Below are 26571 nucleotides of genomic sequence, written 5' to 3' on the forward strand. Positions count from 1 at the left end.
AATAAAAATTATTTACATATTCTGAAAGAAAAAATCTCTTTGCCTGTCTTATCACTAACATTCAATGGGAGTAAATTTCACCTTGCAGCTGCAGGAGGCTTTTGGAAACACAGAATAAAAGCAATAACATGATGAAAAAAGGAAATTTTCATTTATGTTATGCTCCAAAATCCTACCAGTGTACAAGTGGCACTCAAAATCACCTCTTGAAGCAGCAGCAGCAGCAGCATCACACAATTTTATGCTGATAAAAAAGAGCATCTGTGCACCCAGAAGTTGAGCAGAACTGTTGCATGCCACATCATCTTAGATCCAAGTAAGAGGAAATTGTGCATCCCAGAACACTTACTTTGTCACTGAGCTGATGCTGTTTGTGGTGCTGGGCATCTTTCCTAACACCAGATCCATGATGCTCTCTTCTGGAGCTGGGGGCAGGGCCACCTCCTCTGGAGGGACCTCAGGGACAGCGTCAGCCACACGTTCCACTGCACACACACCAAAGAAATAAACACAGCAGTCATGGGGACAGCTGCAAGCAAAACCTCAAATGCAGGATTTGTAATAAGGGGTGGCACTGGACAAATCAATTGTCCACAAACACATTCAAAGAATCACAGAACAGTGTGGGTTAGAAGGGATTGTTAAAAATCAAATCCAATCCCCTGCCATGGGCAGGGACATCTCACCTTTTTCTAACTTCTTACCTTTCCAAGCTATTACTGAAGGGTCAGTTGACCAAGCATCATGAAATTTCCTATTAGAACATCCCTTCAAGGAGGGTAAAGCCCTTTCTAAACTGAACTCAAGGGAGAGAGAGAAAGATTTGTCCTCTTGGGAGGAAGGATGCTTCCTCTCCTGTTCCTTCTTGCAGTTCTCACACCCTGTGCTTCCCTGGGGCTCTCAACAAACCATCACAGAAGAAGGCAGGTGAATGGCTGCAGGTGCTGCCTTCAAGGCCTTCAGAAATAACTAACAAAACTTGGAAATTGGCAGCTTTAGTGATCTAACTAAAAATCTCCATCTTGCCTCTGCTGCTTTTTAGGCCTTTCTGCAAAGGCATCATCACAGATGTATAAGCAGATATATTGCTTAGCATTTTCTAGATTTCTGTTTTACCTGCAGGACCTTTCTCTTCATCAATGACAAGAGGTGTTTCTACTTTTGCTGTTTTGGCTTTTCTTCCCCTCCTGGCCTTTCTCCTCGAGTCTGTGCTGGCACTGGCTGTATCACTTGCCACTGGCTGATCTGCTGGCACAGCCTCTGCTGCTTTCTCTGCTTTCTCAGCATCATTTTGGCTGCTTGGGGAGGCACCTTTGGCTTGTTCCAGGTGACTCAGCAAGTGCTCTGGGTGGATAAGGAAGAACAGGAGAGTAAGGAGGAAATTATCCTTAAAATACTCAAATGGTACTAGATGAAGCCCATCTATCAGGTCCATTTCACTTTGCAGTGACTTGCTTCAAATTATTTCAAAAGCAGTCACAATACCTTCACAAATCAAAGCCTACAGTTTATTCAACAGTCCCAAGAACTGAATTTTTAAGGAGATTTATTGATATCACAGTAAAAAGTTTGTGTTTCTAATAATGGGTACATTTTTCCAAACGCCCAAGTTATTTACTGACCTAAGTCCCCTTTTCAAAAAACATCCAGCAAATGGTCAAAGCTCCTAAATAATTTTAAGCTCTTCTGAAAAACTGCATAAAACAGCCGCAAATGAAATGCAGAAAAAAAATGTGTACTTCATTACCCTTACTAAAGCTGTGCCATAAATACCAGATGGACAATATCACAAAGTATAACCTGGCATCACTGACCTTTACACTGCTCATGCAGCTCCCTATCCTTGATTTTCCTGACAGTCACACCATCTTCTAGATCACAGTTTTATTTCTTCTAGATTCAACATTACAGCTGTTTGTCCAGAGACAGAACACTGCCATGGTCAAAATATCCTTGTTCTACCTTCCCTACTACTGCTTTCCTTAAAGGAACACAAAATTTAAAACTTTTATCTTACTGCACCATGGGTGGTGCATGGCTTCACAGCCATGGGAGAGCAGAATTCTGCTGATGATTCTCAGTGCTCTCCCATGAATTTCTAGCACTTCCTACCTGTCAGCAGCTGGGGCTCTTGGAAGGCAGATGAACACACTTTACACGTCCACTGGTTGGGCTTTGCTTCTGCTGTTCCACTGCCTTCTGGAGTGTTCACTAAATCACAACAAGAAATACTGAAATACTCTGAAAATGGGGAGGTGGTAAACCCCTGTAGCTTTGTTTATCTTGCAGTAACTCCCTGAGTATCACAAGGTACAATTTAAGCAGCAAGAGGCCCCTGGAGGCAGCTGGGACCATTTCAGGATTCAGGTTCATGAAGAGTTGAACTATTGGAAGATAAAAATGATGTCAGGAGAGAGTATCAGTGCCCTTGTAAAATCCTGAGGGCTCCTTTATCACTTTCTAAAGAATTGTGTTGTGAAAGGGCATGGCATAAAGCAATTTTTAGCACCTTTAAAACCAGAGTTACCAGTCTTCTTATGGATTAGCTGAGGACAGAAGCAGGACAAACCTCAGTGAAGGGCATTGCAGAGTAAGAACATTTGGATTAATGGAAGTAAGGGTGAGGACAATGAAAACCCAGGTTTCAGCAGTTCCATTAATTAGATGTGCTATGAAATCACCATACTAATACTTTAATTAACACATCAACTCAAGAAAGGTGAAGAAATTAGGGCAAAAATGAAACTGGAATAAAAAAAAATAAAACAGGAAGAGTAACTCCGTTGACAGTCCTTTGTATTTCAGTCCTTAGATGATATATTTGAATTTCTCAAGAGGATCTGATAAATCTGGATTGATTCAGAGATTTTTTTGGCACACAAAAAGCTGAGTAACACTCCTTCTGCAGAGGAGGAGGATGGCACTGAAGTCAGAGTAAGTGAATGGCAGCACAGGGAATTCAAATTGTGCCTCAGTTTCTGCCACAGATTTCCCAGATGGTCATTACATGCCAGCTCATCTCTCTCTGCCTGAGGACCCCATCTGTAAAGGGACAGAAAAGTTCTTCCTTCTTTTCAGTGTTGGCTCTTGAACCAAAATAAAGGATTCTCTGAGGCAGAGACTGTTTCCTGCTACAGGAGATACATTCAACACTACACTACAGAGGTGTGATCTCATCCATGCTGCAATAAATAAATTAGTAAGAAATCACTTGGCAATACAGCAACAAAAATTCCCCCTTCACAGGCTACATAAAGAACTTCTTGAGGGCTCTGTCCACGAGGACAAAAGCAGCAAACCAAGATTCTGTGTGAGTTAATTGTGCCTGACTGCACCTCCCTTGCTCCTTAGCTGCTCCTTGTACTGGTTTGTCAGGAAGAGTCAGGTCCTTCTTAAGTTCCTGCTTCCTCAGGCTTCCAGGACAGCTGCAGGGCAACCTGGCTGACTTGGAACCACACATCTGACAAGCTGGCAACTGCTTGAGGTATATGACTTGAGGCCAACAAAATCAAAAGAAGAAAATTTTGTTTTGGAAGCACCAAATCAGTGGGAACACCTCAGAGTTCCCAAAATATAAAAGGCAGCTTTTTGTTTCTACTGAAGTTAGACTTTCAGGCAGGAGGGTGAAGGATGTAGGAGGGGCTGTTCCAATTCATTTTACCTCTGGAAAAATCACTAATGCCAAACTGAAAGACAACTCCTCAGTCACCTTAGCTGTGACAGAACCCAAGCTGACAAATGGAGCCTCTCTGATCAGCTGCTCTGAACGTGTCTGCAACAACTCCCCTCCTTTCCTGCCAGCTACTTCTAATAAGCAAAGTTTAGGAAAATAACTCCTCAAAGAGCAGACCTAGAATGGTTTTCTTTTGATCTTGTGTACTCTGAGTGCAATTTTTGAGATTTGTGTTAAGTGGGTTCTTAATTTCACTGTTGCACTTTGCAGAGACTGGGTGAGGGGAGCACTGCTTTGTAAGGAATCCTTGGGACAGAGTTCCTATGACACTACCAGATATTTCCTCAGCCATGTGTTCTTTACCAAGAGGATATGTATTGCTTATCAGTTTATTGAAAATTTAGTTTCTGCAATTTAGAACAGTTTGAGCTCTAACAGTGGCATATCCTGTGGTATTGTTGTAATTTGAGGATGACCAATGTTCTTGTCATTTCCAAATATTTGAAATGTTTTCTTCTAGAGCTTGGTCTGATCACTTGAATTACTACACTTTGCACAGGCAGAATGAAGATTTTCTTGGGGATTACCCCCATCCCAACACTAACCACCTCCAAAGTCAGGAGCACTTGTGGTTTTCATGAAAATAATCTGCCTAAAAGTTTATTGCCCCCCTCTGCCACTTTTTAACCTGCGTATGTTCTTTAAGCACTGTGCCCATGAAAATGAAAAGAAAAAAATCAGGCTTTCAAATCCTCTCTAAATTAGTATTTGCCAGAAGTTATATATCCATAATACACATGCAGGAGTGTTACACCTAACAGATCTACAGACCTGTATCTGTCCTCTATCTTCCTTAAGAGCACTGTAATTTTGCATACCTGCTGGATCAGGTGCTAATATGCTGGATTTCTTGTTTTTTTTATGGGGTAAGACAGCAGATGAAGGTTTTGAAGAGACCTTATTATTCCCCTCTTTATCAGACTCCATTGTTGCCAAGGATGTATCTGTCAAGAAGAAAAAGAGTTCATCTTTACTGCCCAGACCCTTTGACTCTTGCTCTGTGCTGAGGGCAGTAACAACAGTCAAAGTTTTATTCTGCAACAGGCCTGCAAATCACATTCTCATGGAAAATTTTAACCAGGGCATTCTTACAGCTGAATCTCACCCACTGTGCCTTAAATATTCTGGAGTGTACCATGAAGTGCTGAACAGAGTGCAGGGTATACTTCAACAGTATTTTTAAATACCCATAACCGCAGAAAAAAATGCATGAACAGGTTAAATTAAAGAGGGAAAATATGAAACCTCTCAGTTAATATCAACTGGAAACAGCTCAGAGCTCAGAAACATGTCAGCTGCATTGATTCAGCTGTAGCACTTGAGACTCTGCTTAGGATCAAGGGCAGCCATAAAGCTGGTGGCAATGGCTTCTTCCCAAATTTGTCACCCCAAATTATACCCAGCAGAGCAGTAATAACATCCAGGGAGTACTCCCAGCTCAAGACCAGGAAGAAAACACCCTTGCAATGTCAAAGGATCTTGCCTTTCAGCTGTAGAAATGGAAAAGTAGGAGAAAACAAAGGGGAAAACACTGGAACTTGTGGCAATTCTAATTCAGATTCTAAAATATCTGCTGCCTTTCTTTCCAATGCACAACCACATGGATCTTACTCTAGTGGGTCCCATGTGAGGCTGCTTAAGAGAAATCTAGTTTCTTAGAACTCTGTAACAGTTCTGTGCAAAACCAAACCATTTTCACTGCAACCAAAGAATGGCTTCTTTATCAAATCTGTATACAGATTTCTCTGATAATTGAGCTCCTTTGCTGTTCTACCCAGAAATTACTTGATACAAATGATTTGATACACCAAATCTTTAGTTAAGGACTATTTATCCAGTCTGTCCACTCTGAAGAGGCTGACCCATTAACTAGGCCACCTGTTTTAAAAAAACCTGGCTGTATCATGGTGAAGAATCTACACTTTCCTCTTGCAGGGCACCCACGTGTGCAGGCTGGCCTGACTCTGCAGGATAAGAACCTACTGGATAAACAGCACTGTCAACTCCAACAGCCAGGGACTATCAGTCCCTGGCAGCACTGGGCCCTTAGGAAGGAAGAAAGGCCCCCACACATACCATTGGCAACACTAGTGACCTGCTTCAGCACTGGCTTTTCCATTTTTTTGGCGTAAAAAGCTGCATACCACACTCTCAGCTCAGTTCCTGGGGGGATGTCCTGGCAGGTGGTGAAGTAAATGTCATTGTCATGCTGGAAGGCTGTGAGGTTTTGGTGCTCATACTCGGTGGCTGGGCGCACCATCATCATCCAGTTGCAATCATCTTCGTTTGTGGTGTCAAAATACACCAGGGGCCCTTCCTTCTGGAACACCTGCCAAGCAAAATGTTCACAGAATAAAAACCACCAGAAGTGATAAGAAGTTAAGGGGAAATAAATGATTTTCTGCTTTTGCAGTGGTTTCTTTTCAATGGGCATCAGGGACGAAGCAAGCCTCAAGTCCTGCATCAGGCATCTTTTATTTATTATTCATCTTTTTAATTTTTTTATTCATCTTTTATTTATTCACACCTTGTCTGTCTCAGAGACAGACAACCAGGAACAAGATGGGAACAAGCTGAACAAAATCATCCCAAAAATTCTTGCTATAGCCACCAGCTTCCCAAAAACTTACTGCAGACATGAGTGGAAGGGTATCCAAATAGCCATCAGCCCAAGGAACTCTTCTAAATCTTTACTTCTGAGGGCATTAGGTATTAATGGAAACTAAGACTGAATTCCATTCTTAATGTAGCATTTTTCCTACCAAAACTTTTCAAGAGAGGAATAAAACAAATGCAAGACAGAAAAAAACCCACTTATTCTCCATGTTCCATAAACCTAATGCATATGTGGCTCATTAGGCAAATTCAATCAAACTGAAGAGACTCATTAAAAGAACTGAGCTTCTAGTTTGGTTCTTCTGTTCCTTGCCCAGAGAATGTTTGTTTAGCTCATTTCTTACAGGGCACACCTAAAAGATGTTCCAAATAATCTCCCTTCATATCTTTGTTTTCATAGTGTTAGCCAGCATTAATTCCTCAATGGTAAAACTGACTCCTTGCTATTTATTGCTTTACAAATTCTGGGTCTTACCTTCAGGGGAAAAACTGATTCTTTCTCCAGCTTGAGAACTCTCTTGCATTCAAAGGGGCCAAACTGGGTACGTTTCACCAGCTGAGTCAGAGCAAACACTCCCTCAGTCCCATCCTCCAGCTGTCTTATCTCCAAATTAGAAGGCAGAGATGATCTAAAAATTTAAGACAGAATTGAGAAAAAAAAAATAAATCACAGAACTGATTAGGTTGGAAAAGATCTCCAAGATCAGCAAGTTCAACCTTTGGCTGAACACCACCTCACCCAGTAACAGTGATGTACTGCAGGAGCCCATGGAATAAAGAAGTCAGCATTAAACTCAAGTGCTTCTGTGCTCCCAGCTTCTCTCTTTTCCCAAACAAGCTTCTGAGAAAACTACATGTAGCAAATAGCGTTACTATGTATAACACACAGAGAACAGCTTCCCAAAAATTCACTAGACTGACCCCACTGTATTGGTTTTATAAACCAAATGCAATTCTGTTTTTTTAGGTCTGTGCTAACGCATGAGAAGCTAAAATAATCAGACAGGCCACTGACTATCCTGAGGCTGACACTGGCAGAACTGCTTTACTGCCTAGATAAAGAGAAATACAAAAAGACTGCAATCACAGTGATAAGCAAATGAATTGGAAAAAATACTTTAATTTGAAACATACAAGAAGCAGTGTTAGAGACAGAGAAGTTCAGCAGATGTTTGTCAGTACTTCTTTTCTAACCATAAAGCATCCATTTGATCTTTTCAGTAAGACAGAGGGAACAGCAAACGTGGTTAAGCAAGCAGACTGTTTTTAAAAGATTCATATCCAGTTTGTGGTTAAACTTGCCCTCAACCTCAGATAACTCATTTTCAGTTACTGCTCCCCAGATGTAAAGGCTGCAATTAAATTTCTTCTTTCCTTTTCTTACCTTACCTGATTTCAGCTGAAAACTCTTCAGGAAAATAAATACATTTAGCTGTAAAAAATCAATTTAAAATGCTGCTTTCAAGTCTATGGTCCAGCAGCCCACACTTCCACTAGGGAAAACTTTGCATTTGCATGTCAAAAGGAGATTGAAAACCAGTGCAGGCACCGTATTTGCAAACATTCCCAGTTGGAACATCTGGACATGAAAGTGCAAGTTAAAAACTAGAAAAATGTAGGAAATAGTAGTTTGTCATGGAATGTGTGTAATACAGGCTAGAGAATCACTGCACTCCCCATTTTTTGTATATAATAAAAGCACCTCCCTCAGCAGCTTCTGTTATTCCAAGGGGTATTTTTAAATGACCCTCGAGCACCTGTAGTGTCAGGGCTGTTATCCATTAACAGCTGCCGCAGGGGATCACCCAGGGCAGGTTTCCAGGCCCAGGAAGGCAGTGCCTGGCAGGAGCTGCAGGGAAATTCCTCTTCTGGGAAGGCCAAGAAAAGCAGGGGCAGCTCCTGCACAGGTGCAGCCACTGTACTTGGTGGGACACCAGGAGCATCCTGCCCTGGCCAAGGGGTCCTGGCACCCAGGGGGCAGATCCAGCACATCAGAATTTGGTACAAAATGATGCTGGGAATACACAGCACAACCTACACAGCCAGGATGTGCCAGACTTGCTGCCCACGTGCCTGTTTTCTGCCTGTGACTTCCCAAGAAGGAATATGGAAGCCTTGCACACATTATATAACACACGAAGCCATCTGAACACTTCCCTTTTTGGATCTGTACTACACCTTCACAATAGTTGGTTCTTTTCCTTAGCTTTACATTCTGCATCTTAATATGAATTTTGCTGACAGTGCCTGATTGTCTTTCCCTGTAAAAATCACTACTCAGTGTTGTTTTCTCCCAACTAGATTGAGTCTATTTGTTTCTTTTGGCAAACATGAGTGTTTCTGCTGCGCTGTCACAGATTTGCTGACAGAACTATTACCCCTAATCGTTTGCAAAGACCCACAATAATGAGAACAACTTGTTTTGCTTCTAAGTGGAAGAATGAGAGAGTTCATACACATGAATGAGAAATCCTCACACACTTCTCTGAAATGAATCTGGTGTATCTAAGGGGGATAAAAGGGGCAGGTACTCAACCATGACAGAAATCATCACCCCATCTGGCACCACTCTGACTTCTTGCCAGAAACCTCAGCAAAGAAACAGAGTCCTGATGAGCAGCAAGTTATTTTTTTGGCTTCTATTCAGTGCAGCACTTAAGTGTGTGCATCAATTTTTCTATTTAATCAAGGCCATGTGCTTTCCATAGATTTCTGTCATCCTCTGGGACTTCAGTTTCCAGCTGTCAGCGTGACATCCACTGAACAGCAAATGTGCTTTAAAGGACTAATATGAGCATTGAGTTAGTCAGGATTAACACAAACATTTCTTACCTTGCCCTGCTCAATACAAAGGAGTCTTTGACTGTCACCACTGGGCCCAGCTCAGGACACTCTGAATCATGGTACTGCCCACAGTCCTCACACCCTGCAAGGAACCAGACAGAAAAGGTTGGTGGAAAACACTTTTGTAACACAGTTTCCTCCCTCTTTCAAAAGAAACCTAGCACCAGGTAAAATACATACATAGAGGGGCAGATGTTTATTTATATTGTTTAAAAGAACATAAATAATTGAACACTGAGTGGTTAGCTGGTACCTGTGTAGGTGAGATAGCACACACTGTGATCAGCACCATCAGAAGACAATTGTTTAAATTCTCTCACAAAGGCAAATAAATGCCTTTACACCCACAGTAAATATTCTGCTTAAAGAAGGCATTATTCTTCAGATGAAGTGCTGCAACACATAGCAGCTAAAGAAAACCACATCACTGCCTTCCCTAGGAGCTGGGCTGCTCTGAACAGCTTGGGTAGTGTGGTGCTTCCAGTGACAGGAGGCACAAACCCAGAAACAGCAGCAGAACTGGCACAGGGCTCAGCAGGGCACCAGCAGGGCCAGCTCTGCCTGGCCACACACATTTCTCACCCACAGGGCAGGACAGAGACCTCCAAGGTACCTCTTGGTGCCTTTCCAGACAAGTCAGCTGCTGCACAACACACTCTGGCCATCTAATTCACTGTCAGCTTAGCTAAATTAACTTTCAGTTTAAGTGGCTGTAAATTACCCAGAACTGAGTGGTTCCTAAGAAACAATTTTCAGACGAGGATAATTTGAGGCTTTCTAAAATAAGCTAACTTAACAGGATTCCAAATGCTTATACACTGCTTCAATGTGAAAAAAATAGCTGTCAAACTGCCCTGCCTGGTCAGCTGCTGACACAGCTTCAGGAGAGATCACCACACAGGGGTTATATTGCTGTGCTGCCTTTTGCATCTGAGCTCCAAGCTTACAAAGGCAAGTCAGGAAAACCCCAGAAAATGTGTAATGTAAGGGTCATTACACCTTTTTTTTGGGAAGACATGACAAAAGCCAAGTCATTCCAAGGTATATCCCCTCTGGCAAAACTACTTTGTGCTCCCAACTGGAAGATTCTACCCATCCCAGTGAACAAAAGGACTTCTAAAACAAGGGATTTCAAACTGCTTCACATTTCTTCTGGCAACAAAACCAGCTTAGTAGTGAAAAAATGCATGTATTTGACAAACAGCATTTCTGGCTGGTGCAGCCCCCAAGCCTGGTCACTGCCTCCTGTTTGTGCTGCCTTCTGGTGAGCCAAGGAATGAAAGAACCAGCTCTTCACATGATTTTTCAGCAGAAGGAATTTCCCAGCCTGGCTTGCTGTACCAGAGGAAAATGGGCAAGTACTACTCACAGAGCAGCAGCACCAAAGCTCAGCCTACAGCTGTTCACTGTTCCACCATTCCAGGTGTGCCTGTAGCCCAGGCTGCTGAAATCATTACTGAAAAATATTACTGAAATAATATTACTGAATAATACTGCTGAAATATTACTGAAAATATTACTGAAATAATCTAGGCCAAAAGCAGATTTCTCTCCAGAGGAATGACAGAGGAATGTGTAAACCTGACTGCTGAAAAGAAAAGGACTGTCATCCATAAAGGGTTGTCATAACCAAGGGGACAGGAAGGAATAGCCTGAGTAACAGCTTCTTCAATAGGCTTTGCTGTCCAAAGAAAAATGCACTTTGTCCTTTCCCTCATCTCCTGACTGCATCAGGCCATTCCTCACTTCTGCAAAGATAAGCCTCTGAAAGGTGCAGACAGCACTGGCCACAACTACAGACAGGGATAAGGCACACATTCCTCTCACTCCCCTGCAGAGGAATGACCAAAGCCAGGGGAATATGACAATGACATTGTGTGGCACAGCTCAATATCCAAGGGATGCCCTACAGCAGCCAAAGCTGTTACACCCACCATATGTGACACTTTCAAGAGATTACAGCCACTGGTGAAACACAAAAACAAGCATGGGAAAATTAAAAGAATACCCCAGGGAGACTATATTCACACATTTAATAAAAATTCCCAAATTGTCTTGTCTATGAAATACATATTCAAGGATGTTTATTATTGGGAGTGCACAGTGTCATATACAGCAACTCACTTTTTCAGAACATAAACAGTCCCCATATTCCATGGCAAAAACTAACTGCAGAAAACACAAGAAAAAGCCAGTGACCACAGCCCCCACTGGAAGGGATAAAATCGTGTTGTGTGACACCTTTTATCTAATTAGGAGTCACATCCCCATTCTTTTTGCTGTCCACCAGAATCCTTTCATGAAGGGGAAGATAAGGTAACCACTATTGGTATCTGCATCTCAGTAAAAAGGCAAACAGTCAACACTAGTTTTGAAGGAAGCTGGTGGAGGGAGAAAATTCAGCTTTCTGACAGTTGCCATAAATGCAGCTGTGGAACCATCAGAGGTAAAATGCTGTGGATCCTAAACCCAAGGATGTGCTCCATTCTGCTCTGCCCTGACTGGATCCACAATATCTGGGCCCTGTGTGCTCACACAAGGACTCTACATCCCTTAACTCTTTTCCACTGTGGCACCAGGTCCTGCATGCCCAGGCTGCTGACAAAGGAGAGGATTAATGTGGCACCCAAGCCTGCCAGCCCAGCTGTAGCAAGCATGGGCCACTGCCCAGCCTGGGCACAGCCCTGCTGCAGCCTTTCCTCAGCCAGCAGCACCCCAGGAGCCCAGAATCCAGTCCCAGAGCCCAGCCTGGCACTCAGGGTTACACAGAGGGCCCAGCAAGTAGCACAGGCAGTGAATGCCATGAGTGAAACCTGCCAGGGCAGCTGGTGCATCTCAAACTGGGCTTGTTCTGAAGGAATGATGAGTCTGCTGCCCCTGCTGTGGAGGTGCAGATCCCCAAGGCAGGCCAGAGGTCAGAGTTATCCCCAGCCACCCCTGGCTGCTGGAGCTGGTTGTATAAACAAAGGGCTTACACGAGGGTTAGACCTTCAATCTCACTCACTTCAGCCATGAAAAAGCTGTGCTGCTCACTCACATGCAGAGGTTTCACTGTGGGTTTGCCAACAGCCCCAGAATGTGTGTGCTTAAATTACACAGCCTCCTCTCTATTCACCCATTAGCTGTTTGAGCCTCCTTTACAAAGAGCAATTTTTCTAAATAAAATCTTAAAACTAGTTTAGTCTTTAATTTCAAGCATTCTGAGTAGACAAGTCACACACAGTGAGAATTAGATCCTTTTCCTAATACTTACAAATAAACATAATCTCCTCACTGCCATCTTCAGCCATTATTTTAAACCTGCCAAAATACAAAAGACAAAGTTAGTTCTGAATTGACTTTTACTTTCTGTATCATATAAACATTCCTTTATGAAGTAATGATGCTGACTGACCCAGAGCCCACACAAACACACTGATATCCCTGCAGGAGTATCAATGGAAAATTAAAGAAATTCAAGTTTTTAAAAATCCCCAGAGACTGCTGTATCACTACATGTGTTGCAGACATCACTACCAAGGAAGCCTCAATGTCTGTGGGTTCTCAGGCATTTCTCTGTGAGGAAATGCTGTCTCCTGCTGTTCCCCATCTCTGACAAACTTCCAGCCACTCCTGCATCCCCTGCTAAAAAGCTCCTGTGGAGCCTCAGAACACTCAGGGCCAGAGGATAATCCAGGTCAGCAGCAACCACTGCAGGAACAAGGCCCAGTGCAACATTTTATTGAACATTGCAACATTTTATTTAGTTTTAAAAAAATTATCTCTGAGAGGCAGATTACTTATTTAATAAGCACAGTAATACTAAAAACTGCAGATACACTCACAGACCTCTTCCAAAGGCAAAAGTATATGGTGGTACTGAGCACCAAAAAACCTGGGGAAATAAAACCCTGCCTCTGTTACTGACCTTCTATGAAATGGTAACTAACCAATTTGATTTCACAGTTAAATAAGGTTAATCTATATTCACTTCATTAGTGTCAGTTTGTATTAAAAACTTGCATGAACACTACTGCCCCTCAACAATTAAGCTATGGTTGGCACAAAGTCTGATTATGTATGGCTAAGACCACAACAAGAGCACCTAGAAGAGAGTTTTTCCCTTTTCTACCCAAAAAAATGCTCTCCTCCTCAAATAAGCGATTTTCCTAAAGCATCAAAAAAAAAAAGGCAAAGCAACAAAAAGATCATGACCCAAGTCTGAGAGAGGTGAGGCTGCAAAACAGCAAGTGGAGGACAGGAAGGAGTAAGAACCTGAATCTCTGAGAGGGAGAGGAAACATGACACACCAAACTCACAGAGCCCTGTTTGAAAATAAAGCATTTGCTACTCCAGCACCAAAAGCCAAGTGAGAAATGTGGGAGCACAGGCACTGCTCAGGATCAGGACACTTCAGGCACTGCCCTGCCCTGCCAGCAGCAGGATCCCTCCCTAACACTCTCTGCTCTAAGGGGCAAACACTCCCCATGCATGGCACAAGCTGGGCCTTTCTAAGCTGCAGCTTCTGGGGACTAAGCTCAAATAACAGAACAAACATTTATCCAAGAGCCCAATGCTGAGCAGGAACAGCAACTCGGGAAATTCCCCCAAAAGCTCTTTTCCTGAATAATGCAACAGGTGTTTAGGGGAGTCCAAGCACAACACTGCAAAAACAAGCAGTGTAAGTTGACATCAAAAATGGTTTGCTTTGCTTTTTAACCAACTTTTTGTTTTTTGATGCTTTGCACTATTTCAAGAGGGGTATGCCCAGCTGTTTTTAGATAGTTTGTGTCCTGACAAAACTTTAATCCTAAATATGGGTGAATTAAGGAATAATGGCCTTGATCAATGGTTCACAAGCACAGTGCAGCCACACCACCAAAGGCATTCAGCCTCTGGGACATTGCTGTGTTGCATCCTTGGCAAACAGACAGGGGACAAGTGACATTACAGGAGCCTTCAGATGAGAATAGCAACAAAGGGGTGGAGAAATCATCACCGTTGCTCAAGGTGATGGGGAGGAAGCGTGAAGGGCCCTCACGGGTGCCTCAGGATCTGCATTAGCGCAGCTCCCTCTCTGCAGCAAGGACTTCTGGTGTTGTGCACTCACAACACTCCCGATCCAGCCTCACCCCAGCTCCCAAAGCAACACTGCTGCCTGCTTTACAATTCTGATTTACACCCTCCTCACCCATGTGCTTTACAGCCCCTCCTCCCCGATCTCAGCTCGATTTCCCAGGGGTTTTTGAAACAAAGCACACAACACGATGCCACCAGCTGTAAACAGAGTCACGATGTGCCACTCACATGGTGGCACTGAACACAGGCTGCAGGATTGTTTTTGCCCTCATCTGCTATTGCTAAGGGCCATGGGGTCTAATTTTTTTTTTTTTTCTTTTCAAACATTCGTAACAGAAAAATACTCCATGAAGTCACTCATCCCATGCTCCTAATTCTGTTCTTGTCTTGCAAAGCTTCTGGGAGTTGCAGGTATTTTTTACATAAAACAGAGAGTAATCATTAGAAGTCAATAATCAGAAGAAAAGCCACACAGAGAAAACTAGACCAGCTACAAAGCCCAATACTGATGGCACTAAAAGAGCAGAAAAACACATTTTTTGGCTTTTATAATTAGATGAGTGATTGTATGCCTGAGACTAGAGCCACACAGCTATGCACAAAAATTCCAGCTGCAACACAAGCCTTGGAGCATATCTGGAACTTGAGGGAACCCAAATTAAGACACTGAGGAGCTGCAGCATCACAGGTACCTGCTTGCAGCCCAATATGTGCAAAGATACTGTCAGGGAACCACTTGAGCTGTAAAAATTTAAGAATGGATGCAAAATCACACTTTCTCCTTATAAACTGCTGAAGAAAGAAATCAGGCTCAAGTGAAAAGTTGATCTTGCTAATGGATTAAAAAAAAAAAAAAAGTAGGTCAGAAAAATTAACGGACTGCCTGAAAATCTGTGTTTGAACTTAATGATCAACAAGGTAGAATTAAAATTCTCCTCTCTTCAGTCTGAGAATGGGCTTCTATGAGAGTGAATAACTTGAGAGCACAAGCAGATGGGTGCTGCACATATGTACGTGGAAGGATGCGCTCAAAAATGCAATTTTCCTCATGATGTAGTAAAACTTGTTCATGCTACTATTCAAAGGAATTGCAGAACATCTGGTAAACTACGGTGAGGCCTTGTATTTCTTAAAAAAATTAGGGCCATTCTATCAATTATTGCTGAGGAGGGAGACGATTTCTAGGCCAGTCAGGGGGGCATGGAGTAACACAGCAGCTGGCGGGGTCTGTGCCACCTGCCCTTCCCAGCATTTGCCGCGATGCTGCGAATAAACTACGCAAAGTTTAATGGCCCTGAGCAGAAAACGAGCATACTGCAGGAGATTTCACGTGTGCGGAGCCCCGCAGCCCGCGGCTCTGCTCCTTTTGTCTTCTCGGGCTCCCACTGCACCCTCTCCCAGGGCAGGGCAGCATCCCCGCACCTCCCCTCCTCCTCCTCCTCCCGCTCCCAGCCTCTTCCCTCTGGATCACGCCCTCGCACCTGGGAGCTCCCACCCCCCTCCATCCATCCCCAACCCCCTGCGGCCAAGCCGAGGCGCTCCCCGCTGCCGGCCCCGCATCCCCGTGGCCGCCACGGCTCCGTGCCCAGCCCGGCCGAGCCCGCGGGGATCGCCCCGCGCCCGCTCCGCGCCCTCCCCTCAGGGACCGCGCCGCCGCCGCCGCCGCCCGGAGCCCGTCGGGGCCCGGGATCCGGGAGCGGCTCCGCCGGGTTTTGCCTCGGACCCGCCTCGCCCCCTTCGCTACCGCCCTCCCGGCCGCTGTAACAAAGAACAGGCGGCCTGGAGGAGGCGGCGGCGGCGGAGGAGGAGGCGGCGGGGCCGCAGCCACCGCCGCCGCCCCGGGAGCGCTCGGAGCGGCCGCCGCGCCCGCCCCGGCCCCGCCGCGCGTCCCGGGGAGCGGCGGGAGGAACCGCGGCGGGGCGGGCGCGGGGGGTCCCGGGCGGGGGTGGCGGGGAGGGCGCGGGGTGCGGCGGGAGGAGCGCGGGGAGCCGGCGTTACCTGCCCCGGGAATGGCCAGACCCGGATCGGATCCGCGCTCCGGGTTCCGATCCGCTCCGGAAACCACGCGCCAGCGGAAGCCGGCGCGGGCGGGCGCGGAGCAGGGCGGGAAGTGTAGTGCGGCGGGGCCGGCCCCGGCCCTGACCCCGGCCGCGTCCCCGGCCATGGCCCTGCCTCAGCGCTCGGGGTGCCGCCACCCGCGTCCCCTCCCGGGCGGATCCCACCCCTGAGCACCCGCAGCCCTTGGCGGCGGCTCCCCGGGCCGCGCTGAAGGTGGCGGAGCAGCCGGGTGGCTCTCGCCGGGTTTGCCGTCTCCTCACGGGCAGTGCCGGGGAGCGGGCTGGCAGAAACAGAATCACAGGATCGGTTAGGTTGGAAAAGACCTCCAGGACCACCCAGTGCAAGCTATGACCCAACAGCACCCTGTCTGTGAAAGATACGTATTTTATGATTGGCTTTTCGCAAATATTCAAATGAATGTTATATGTGTTGTGTTAGAAAGTAATGCTGTATTAATTTACTTAAGTACTGTGTTAAATGTAGTTTTAGGTTATAAAAAATGTTAAAATAGAAACTATGCTATGTAGGATACATTTTTTAAAGAAAGGACTTGCAGCGAGATAGCAGCCACAGGACACCTAAATCTTTCAGAGAAAAAGAATTTATTGCCCTCTTATCAGAAGAAACGAACTTCTTCCCGCCTCGAAGGCGCTGTTAGGATTCAGAGGAAGAAGTTGATGATGACCAGACAGAATCCTGTGTTTGAATAGAATTTATGCATCATGTATGGGGTGTATGAATATGCAACAGGCTATTGCTTTTAAGGGTTAATCCTTTGTTAACGGGTGTTTCGGGCTCGTGCTGCCCAGAAAAAGGTACCTGGACGTCTGTAACTCTTTGTCTTTATTGTCTCATATTGTCCTAATTCAAATTGTCCAAATTATTATTACTCTAATTTTATTACTATTTTTATAACCATTTTATTACTATTAAACTTTTAAAATGCTAAAAACAAGTGATTGGCGTTTTTCACACTGTCCATCGGATCACAGCACTGAGTGCCACATCCACTGTTTCCTTAAACACATCCAGGCACGGGGACAGCACCACATCCCTGAGCTGTCTGTTCCAATGTTTTATCACATCAGTGAAGAAATTCTTCCTGATGCCCGACCTGACTGTCCCCTGGCACAGCTTAGGCCATTTCCCTGGGAACAAAACCCAGTTCCCACCTGGCTGTTCCCTCCTGTCAGGGAGCTGCAGGGAGCAGCAACATCACCCCCGAGCCTCCTTTTCCACAGGCTGAACACCCCCAGCTCCCTCAGCCACTCCTCAGAGAACTTCTGCTCCAGACCCTTCCCCAGCTCCGTTCCCTTTCTCTGGACAAAAGCCACACCAGGTTCTCGGTGGGCCCAAGCCCTGGCCATGCACACAAGCACCTTTGCCTCCTTTCTAAGCCTCTCTGAGGTTCAGCGCTCCAGGATGACAGGACATAGTCTCAAGTTGCACCAGGAAAGGTTCAGGTTGGGCATTAGGAGGAATTTCTTCACATAAAGCATAAGTAAACATTGGCAGGGGCTGCTCAGGGAGGTTTGGAATCCCCATCTCTGGAGGTGTTCAAGGAGTGCCTGGACATGGCACTCAGTGCTCTGGGCTGGGGACAAGGTGGGGATCAGTCAAGGGTTGGATTGATCACCTTGGGGGTCTTTTCCAACCAAAATGGTTCTATGATTCCTAAATCTCCCATTCTGGCACGACCAGGATCTGTCAGTGCCCAGCCTTGCTGTGCCTGCCAGCAGAAATCATTTAGGGGGGTTTAAACCTTCAGGTTATTCGACCACTCCAGGCAGTGGCCAGGGCAACAAGCACACAGGCTTTTTGTATTCAAGCAAGATGCCTTAACTTTTTGCTCTGCTGGGAAGTGTTACCTGCAGTAGAGTCCCCCCAAAGCCTTATGCAGTGCTCCCTGTCACCATGGTGTGACTGTTCAGCCTTCACTGTCACAACACCACTGGGGATCAAAAGGTGGTGGGAAGCTGGCACCAGCTCTGTTTTCTCCAGGGAATGTGCTCTTCTCACATCTGGATACATCTTTAACAGCTGGAAACGGCCACAGCCTTTCTCAGTTGTTACCTGTAGCCGTGATATTTTCTGAAAAATCCTTTCCTTAGGATTTTTTCTCCTGAGAAGCTGAGAGGCCTCAGGAACAAAATGTAAGCAATGGTTATCTGCTGCTGTGGAATGCAACAGGTGGATCTGGGATTGGTCTCATGGGGTTGTTTCTAATTAATGGCCAATCACAGTCCAGCTGTCCAGACTGTCTCAGTCAGACACAAGCCTTTGTTATCATTCTTTTTCTATTCTTAGCTAGCCTTCTGATGAAATCCTTTCTTCTATTCCTTAGTATAGTTTTAATATAATACATATCATAAAATAATAAATCAAGCCTTCTGAAACATGGAGTCAACATTCTCATCTCCTCCCTCATCATGGGACCCCTGCAAACACCATCACAGTTACCCATCCCACCAACCCAAGTAGCAGTTTCAAAAGAGAAGTGTAGAGAGTGTTCTGAGAATGGGTCAGGCTGGAAGGGACCACAGTTGGTCACCAGGTCACATCTCCCTGCTCCAGCAGGGCCATCCCACAGCACACAACACAGGGTTGTGTCCAGGTATTCTGGAGTAACTCCAGCAAGGGAGACTCCACAGCCTCTCTGGACAACCTGTTCAGGGCTTGGTCATGGCACAGGGAAGTTCTGCCTCATGTGCAGGTGGAGCTTCTGTGCATCAGTTTCTGCCCGTTCCTCTCATCCTGTGGCAGAGCCTGGATCCATCCCCTGGCCATCCCCCTTTAGCTATTTATACACATTAAAGAGGTCCCCTCTCTTCTTTAGACTGAGCAGCCCCCGCTCCCTCAGCCTTTCCTCACAGCAGAGATGCTCCACTCCCTTCTTTTGTCACCCTCTCCTGGTCCTTTCCAGGAGCTCCAGTCCCTGCTGTGCTGAGGAGCCAGAGCTGGACACAGCAGCCAGAGGTGCCCCCAGGGCTGGGCACAGGGGCAGCATCAGCCCTGACCTGCTGGCAATGCCCATCCCAATGCACCCAAGGCAGCATGGCCATCCTGACTGTCTTGTGGGAAACTGAAACAACGCAGCATTTGAATTTTCAAAATATTGTACTTGGCAAAACAGTGTTCATTTCAGGATGGGGAACCATTTGTTCTTTCGAAACGACACACCAGAAGTTTTGAATGACTACAGGGGTAGTAAGGGGAGTTTTTTTAAGGATCTAACTGCATGTACAAATTATTTTATTTTTCAAGGACTGAAGCTGACTGGTAGTTTTTGTATAGTCTGCTTTTACTTACTTTCCCTGTATATTTCAGTGCACACTCACATGGACTTCTGCCTGGTTTTCTCCAGCATCCAGCACACCAGAGGGGTTTATCCTACTTCCAGTGCATTCACTTTGTCACAATAAGTATAAATTAATTCACTATAGTTAACTGAACATTTACAATGCATATGAGTCTGGATCCTGCAGCTCCAAATTTTTTTTCAGCATTAACCTCAGACTGTGAAATTGCATCTTATGCCAGGGCTCACCTGAGTAGAGAGGTGAAAAATCGAATATCCTTTATATTATTGTTTAAGAATGAACTGGAGGGAAGAGTATGGTGCCACACTTGGAGCTACAGCCATTCCTGCTGTCCCTCTGACAGGTCTTGTCACTTTTGCTAATGTACAGGAATGGCATCACACAAGGTAAAAAAAAACTCACCACAGATTAGAGTAGGGAGGAAAAGGATGGAAAGCTCAAAAGGAAATTTGAGCTAAGCACTTCAATAATATGAAATAAACATGTGGGCAGTAACTCCCAGTAAGGGAATGTAACATTTCCTCCTAAAAGAGGGTACAGCCCTCACCTTTGGAAGGGAAAAAGGAACGTTACTGTGGCTATTTCCACATGAATGTCTTTTATTTGTTTTGTTGGTTTTTCTGTTGTGGTAGTTTTAATGTTGGGGTTGGGTTTTTTCCCCTCAGCCTGGCAGGGCTTTGTGGCAGCAGTGATTTATAACATAACCTTTTCAGTAAAATCATCACAAGGGAACCCAATTCCCAGGCTGTGCTCATTCTAGTACTGGTGTCTTCCCCATAGGATCCAGGCCCTAAAACTCCCCCCCTTTGCCCCCTAATTTAGGATATTACAACAGAACTGAGGGAAAACTACTGAGTAACCACAATGAGCTCCACAATCCCTTCTGCCATTAGATTCCCTCCCCAGTCTGTGTTTCAGGTGATTTCTCAAGCACCAAGGGGCTGCCTGATAGGCTGGGGTTATCAGGAACGAACTCTGCTCCTGAACAAACAGGTAAATGCTCTGTGTTAAGCAACAGGTCAAACTAGTGAAGGAGGGTAGAAAACCATCTGTTACACCTGGGTATGTAGGACAGCACACCACACAGAGACAATTGGCTTTTATTGTATGTACAGCAGGAGTTACTTCCTTAAAAAAATCCTCTTAGGTTTTTGTAGTGATATAATAAATCTGTACATCATAGATTTTATAATTGCACCAACTTGAGTTTATGTATGCACAGAAAGAAAAACACACCACAGAAGAAGTGACTATGACAGTTGATGCTAGGAAAAAAAAAAAAGTTTTACCCCACCTGGAATAATACAGAGCATAATACATCATTGGGAAATACAGAGTTATAATACTGGAAAGACCTCAGATCATCCTTCCCAGCTATTTTCACACCATGCCAGCAGCACCTTGCATAGTAGCAGTTTGGATATCCTGAGTGAAGTGGTATTATTCACCCTTAACTTAAAGTAATCACCCTTGTTATATAATTAATCTGGAGTTGTTTGTCACCAAGGCTGAGGCTTAGCAATGTGCAGAAGCATATGCTGACTTTAAACACATGAATAAATCCACTTAGGTCCTGTTGAGGTCAGAGCATGAGGTCAGCTGTTCCCACTCACAACAGGAATGTCTTAGCCTGGAGCTATGGCACACTTAATTCTAGAAGCACTTCTCTCAAACCTCAGCTCTCCAAATCAAAGCCTGCAATAAACTCAACTGAAAAATCCAGGCAGCTCTCACCTTGCTCTGTGCAACACCCAGAGCTCCCAGACCTAAAATAGGTGTTAAAACAAGAGCAAGATTCTTATTTTGCTTCCCCATCCACATCTGGCAGCATTTTATGCTTTCAACTTTGCTTTTTCCTATGACGTTTTGCACATCAACAACAGCAGAACTCTGCAAGAAACAGAGTTTCCAAAACAACAAAAAGTTTCCACTTGCAAAACACCTAGAACCAGCAAGGAGATGCAGTACCAGGAAATGCTGTAAAATTCCACTGATCCCCAAAACTGGTGTAATTGCCAGCCAGTTTCATCAAAAAAGCAGCACTGTAAATCCAGTCCTCTCAAGAGCAAGACAGCACAAGATCTGTATGGCCTAAAGCCCCAACAGAAAGAGCGGGAAAAAGAAAACCTGTCAGAAATTGTAAGAATAAAGCCCAGTATTTATGCCTGCACAGTGCATGACCTGTCCATAAAGCTGAAAAAGTTTGGCAAAGGTATTTTGCTTTCAAAATGCAACTTTTCCACCCTGGCATTCCTTCTGCCTCGGATTCCCAAGTTTCATATATTGTTAGGAGTGAAATGACTCTAATTTTTTCCTGGGTCAAGTGGGATATAAAATACCAATGACCTAGGGATAAAGCCTTCCCCTTCTCTTTAAAGTGACTTTGAAAGGGATCTCAATCATTTGAACAAAGTTTCTTAGCTTATATTCCCATTGGAGATATTAGGTAGTTTTATTGCTTTCATCTACAAAGAGTAATTCAATTCTTGTACTATTTGCTCAGTCAAAATTCACACTAAAGCTAAGACAAATGTTGGTGAGAATAGGGCTTGTCTCCATCGAGGCAAATTTAAACACCATAAAGCAAAAACAAACTACAAACACAAATTAAGAAGTTGCAGGTATGGGCAGAAAAATTCTTTAGAAAGGAATTGCTAGCCTTCATCTCTTAGTTTCATGAAAGAAATACCCATGCTTTCATTGCTGTACAGAACATCCAGAAACACAAAAGTGTAAGAAAAGGGACAAAAGGAATGAATATTTCATAGGTTGTTTCCAATCTACTGTTCTGACATCATGAAATTGCAAGACAGTAAACAAGAAGTGTTTGATGTAATAATATCATGTAAAGATTTTATCTACTGTTCAAGTGGGTAGTTATTAAAATTCTTTGTCATTTTAATAACTAGACATTTGAACAATGGACCAAATTACAAAACACAGAAGGTGTTTTGTTAAACAAAAACTACACAGGACACATCATGGTGTTATTTGTGCCAGTTGACAAATCCAGTCATTCTAACCCAAAACTGCAGTGTGGATCCTGCAGGCTGTGAGGATCCAGCTCACACTGACCCAAATACACAAGAAATGTACATCCTTAGATCTCCTGATCTTAAATGACAACCTAAGGAGGGGATGGGATTCATTACTGTGGGTCTTTGGGGTTGTCACAACTCAGTTGTCCCCTTGTGTTTAGTGCCTTAGTTTGTTTTTACAGCAGGACATAAATTATTTGCAGAGGAGTAAGAAGAGGTGAGAAACACACCCGCCAGATACAGAGATCCAACATCAAACCAAACAATGTTTATTTTCCTGAGGAGTGAAGGCAAATAAAAAACCAGATTCCCTTTTTACACCAAATGCCTTGCTCTCCTTATCTGGAGAGTTCATTTTCTCTCAACACATGTGAGCCCAAACCTTCCCACAGTTTGCAGTAAAGAATGTCCTTCATCCCCACCACTGAGACAAGCATTCAAGTGATCATCAAAACCTTAAGATGAACCAATTTTTTTCATGTGTATGCATTCTCTGGGGTAAATTACAAGAAAATCCTAGTGCTGTATCCTGCAAGTTACTCAGTGTTATTTCACTCTGTCCTACAGTACATGCTAAAGCTTCTGTAAATTAAAATCCCAGCTCAGTAATTTAAGAAAACTTCAAGTAATGCTATGTGCTGCTTCTACATTCCCAATTCCACAGCTCTTTGTTTTTAGGGTATGGATGTGCTACCCATGGAGCTCAGTTTCATTTGGATTTCTTGAATTTAGGGAACTGTTGTGGTTTTATCTTTCAGCAACAAAGACTGAGCATTTAACAATGGCAGGGACTTGACCCCCACCCTGCCCCATAACACAAAGAATTCCTGGTAAAATCAAGAGAAAAAGTGTCTGTTGAGGGAACATGACATCAGGGGGTTTAATGCTCACACCATGAAACACTGTAGAACAAATGAAGAAACAAAATTTCTACTTTGTATTAAATTAGATATAAACAAAACTGTTCAGGCACGTTCAGGCTGGACAAACCTGCATTACTGAACTGGGATTTCCAAGCACAATACAGCTCCAGAAGATCAATTTGTACCCAATTTTCAAAATACAGAACATTAAAATGCCTTCAAGTGTTTTCATAACAAGCAGCATGCTTAAATGTACAACTATGTGATAGTCTGGTCTACTGTACTACCACAGTGATCTTAAGAAGTTACACATAAACAGTATTTTTAAGCAGTTAAAAGATTTTGACCACTCACTTCTAATATTTTCTTGGTAAAAAAGAAACCAAACCTCCTCTACTTTGATATTGATTCACCAAGAGAACCTTGAATCTGTCAGAAATTTGAAATGTGTTTCTATTCTTCTGTAACTTTCTATTTTTGATGAATGCTTTAAGTTGAAAGCCCAAATATCTGCCAAAGTGTTGGACAGCTTAACGGAGGAAAGGGGCCAGGGGAAAAATCACTGTTGGCAAAGTAGGCACAAGGTCTATCAACCATTCAGGTCAGTAATTTAGTTGGAATGATTGGATGTTTTTCTTGGCTGAAGAGAACAGGCTTGGTCCTTTGTCCTCAGCAGGAATGCAGATGATGGAAAAATACAGGTAAAGCATGAAAGATGGTACCTGTGAAATACTGACATTTTACTCTTCTTCACAGCCAAAATGAGAACTATGCCTTTGCTCCCATCAGTTTTTCATTTTAGATGAAAGGAGCCAGCTGCAATATTTAGCAAGGAAAAAAGGTTAAAAAACTCACCTGGCCATCCACTCAGCACATGACAACACTGGTAGATCTAGAAACTGAACTAAGGGAATTAATACTTTTTCAAAAGCTTCCTTCACAACTGTATATTTGAAGATCTCAGTAAGTGTTTGGCAAGTAAGACAAGCTTTCCAATGAAAAGCACTGAAGGGTTAACTATGCTCTACTCACCATTTACTGCTCCTAGCTTTGCATTTGATATGATGGTTTATGTACTTGTCTAACAAGCACTGGGGAGAAGGAATTAGAGCCCCTAAGATGAGTTTTTGCATCAGCAGTACAGCTTCTCACACAGGGAAGAAAAGCTACGTGTAAGATTTTACAAATACTTTCTTTGCGTGTAGCTTCAAGTAGATTTAAACAAAACCACCCAAGTTCTGTGTTTTAAAGCGTAACTTTTTTTGAAGCAGAACATTAAACAATATGCTAGTATTGATATTTGCATAATTGATTGACTTATGGCTAATGTCAAAGGCATCTCTCCACCTCCACGGGCTGAGCAGTGATTATAGCAGGCTACAGTTATTACAGTAGGGTGTCTGAGTCAGCACTTTCCTTCTGCTTCTGAACACTCATCCCCTTCCAAATTACAGCACTAACTGCATCTGGGCCTCTTTTTTTTCCCCCTTTCAGACTAGAAAAATCAGTTGCTACTGTTGCAGGCTGTAGAGAGGGAACACAGTGGTGTTTTCTCTCTCTATAGAGGTTCAGTCACATAAACTGGGTGTGAGGTTTCAGTTCAGAGCTCCCCGTTGATGTAAATCAGGTGATCACATTTGGGTCCTTCCTACAGGATCAGTCAGGCTGGAAGTCACAGAGGGTCCCTGGTGCCACCTCCCTGCTCCAGCAGGGCCATCCCAGAGCACAGGGCACAGGGCTGGGTCCAGATGGCTCTGGAATGTCCCCAGGAGGAGCCCCCAGAGCCCCTCTGGGCTCTGCTCAGGGCTGGGCACTGCCCAGGGCAGAAGTTGTGCCTCCTGTGCAGGGGAATTGCTGGGCTCAGGCCCTGCCCGTGGCCCTGGGGCCATTGCTGGGCCTGGAGCAGAGCCTGGGCCTGCTCTGACCTCTGCACACAGGGACAGACACAGGGACAGAAACAGGGACAGACACAGGGACAGACACAGGGACAGCCAGGGACAGACACAGGGACAGACACAGGGACAGACTCAGGGCCAGACCCAGGGCCAGGCAGGGCCAGGCAGGGCTGAGGCCCCTCTCTCTCCCTGGGGCTCCTCTCCAGGCTGAGCAGCCCCAGCTCCCTCAGCCTTTCCTGGGCACGGAGCTGCTCCAGGCCCTTGCTCAGCTCCAGGAGCTCCTGGCCCTGCTGTGCTGAGGAGCCAGAGCTGGACACAGCAGCCAGAGGTGCCCCCAGGGCTGGGCACAGGGGCATTACCTGCTGGAAATGCTCTTCCCAGTGCACCCCAGGACATGAGGTGACTTCTTGGTCTCCACCTGCACCATTCTTCATCCTCCCTCCTTTTCCAGAAGAAACCACACACTCCTCCAAAAGCTGGACACATTCAGCACTGGTTGTATTTGGAGGAGCGACTTCATCGTCAGAAAGAAAAAGCATTTTGGAAAAATAAACCAAAAAGACCACTGTTAACAGTGAACATCCTTTTATGCAAGCCATCAGCCATATTTGTATTCTCTAGGACTGCTCTGTAAACAAGTGCTCAAGAGGTGAGCAGGAATCCCATCGGAGAGGGTTTGGGTTCATAGGTACGGCTCTCCTGAGGCCCCGTTCAGTTTGCTCTTGCTCTTGTTCCTGGAAAGGAGCTTCTTGCTGAGGATTCTGGACAGTGTCCCCCCCTTCTTGCGGCCCTCCTCTGCCAGGGGCTGCTGCAGGAACACCAGGTCATTGTGGGACTGGCTCATTCCCGGGTCCTTCTGGTGGTGCTGCCGGCGGAAAAACAGCTTGGCGCTTTTCTTCAAAATCCCACCTGTGCAGGGAAAAAGGTGCAGGACACTTTAGACAGAACAGGCTGCTGTCCTCTTGAAACTCAGCTTGAAGTGCAGCACGAGTGAGAAAAGCTGATCCTCTAAATTAAGGCTCCTTCATTCCACTTAGTTCCTAATGCTCCTCTGGAGGCCACGCCAGTGCTCATACACACATGCATAGCACTGGGGTGGGTTGTACCCTGGGCTCTCAAGTGTCACAGAGGCACAACCAATCTTTC

General features: G+C 44.8%; 2 protein-coding genes across 10 annotated transcripts in view; both read right to left on the bottom strand.

Moving 5' to 3' along the window:
* The window catches only part of PRDM15 (PR/SET domain 15), a 35339-nt gene extending 18962 nt beyond the window's left edge, over positions 1 to 16377 (bottom strand). For 3 of the 8 annotated variants that reach the window (XM_071430182.1, XM_071430181.1, XM_071430184.1), the window contains exons 1-9: positions 16250 to 16377; positions 12447 to 12493; positions 9182 to 9275; positions 6825 to 6978; positions 5810 to 6062; positions 4552 to 4677; positions 2113 to 2211; positions 1117 to 1344; positions 350 to 485 (exon numbers count right to left, since the gene is read on the bottom strand). In XM_071430182.1, the coding sequence (XP_071286283.1) occupies positions 350 to 485; positions 1117 to 1344; positions 2113 to 2211; positions 4552 to 4677; positions 5810 to 6062; positions 6825 to 6978; positions 9182 to 9275; positions 12447 to 12483 (1127 nt within the window). In that variant the 5' untranslated portion in view covers positions 12484 to 12493; positions 16250 to 16377. Of the gene's footprint in view, positions 1 to 349; positions 486 to 1116; positions 1345 to 2112; positions 2212 to 4551; positions 4678 to 5809; positions 6063 to 6824; positions 6979 to 9181; positions 9276 to 12446; positions 12494 to 15265; positions 15659 to 16249 lie in introns of those variants that run through there. The other 5 variants (XM_071430179.1, XM_071430177.1, XM_071430178.1 and 2 more) reach the window with 4 other exon arrangements.
* Positions 16378 to 20713: 4336 nt separating this feature from the next.
* The window catches only part of C2CD2 (C2 calcium dependent domain containing 2), a 40332-nt gene continuing 34474 nt past the window's right edge, over positions 20714 to 26571 (bottom strand). Inside the window, exon 14 of one of the 2 annotated variants that reach the window (XM_071430186.1) lies at positions 20714 to 26334. In XM_071430186.1, the coding sequence (XP_071286287.1) occupies positions 26108 to 26334 (227 nt within the window). In that variant the 3' untranslated portion in view covers positions 20714 to 26107. The remainder of the gene's footprint in view (positions 26335 to 26571) is intronic. The other variant, XM_071430187.1, reaches the window with a different exon arrangement.

The sequence above is a fragment of the Agelaius tricolor genome, unplaced genomic scaffold (assembly GCF_023055355.1).
Source record: "Agelaius tricolor isolate 1412-34295 unplaced genomic scaffold, bAgeTri1.0.p SCAF_7, whole genome shotgun sequence".
NCBI classification, from domain to species: Eukaryota; Metazoa; Chordata; class Aves; order Passeriformes; family Icteridae; genus Agelaius; species Agelaius tricolor.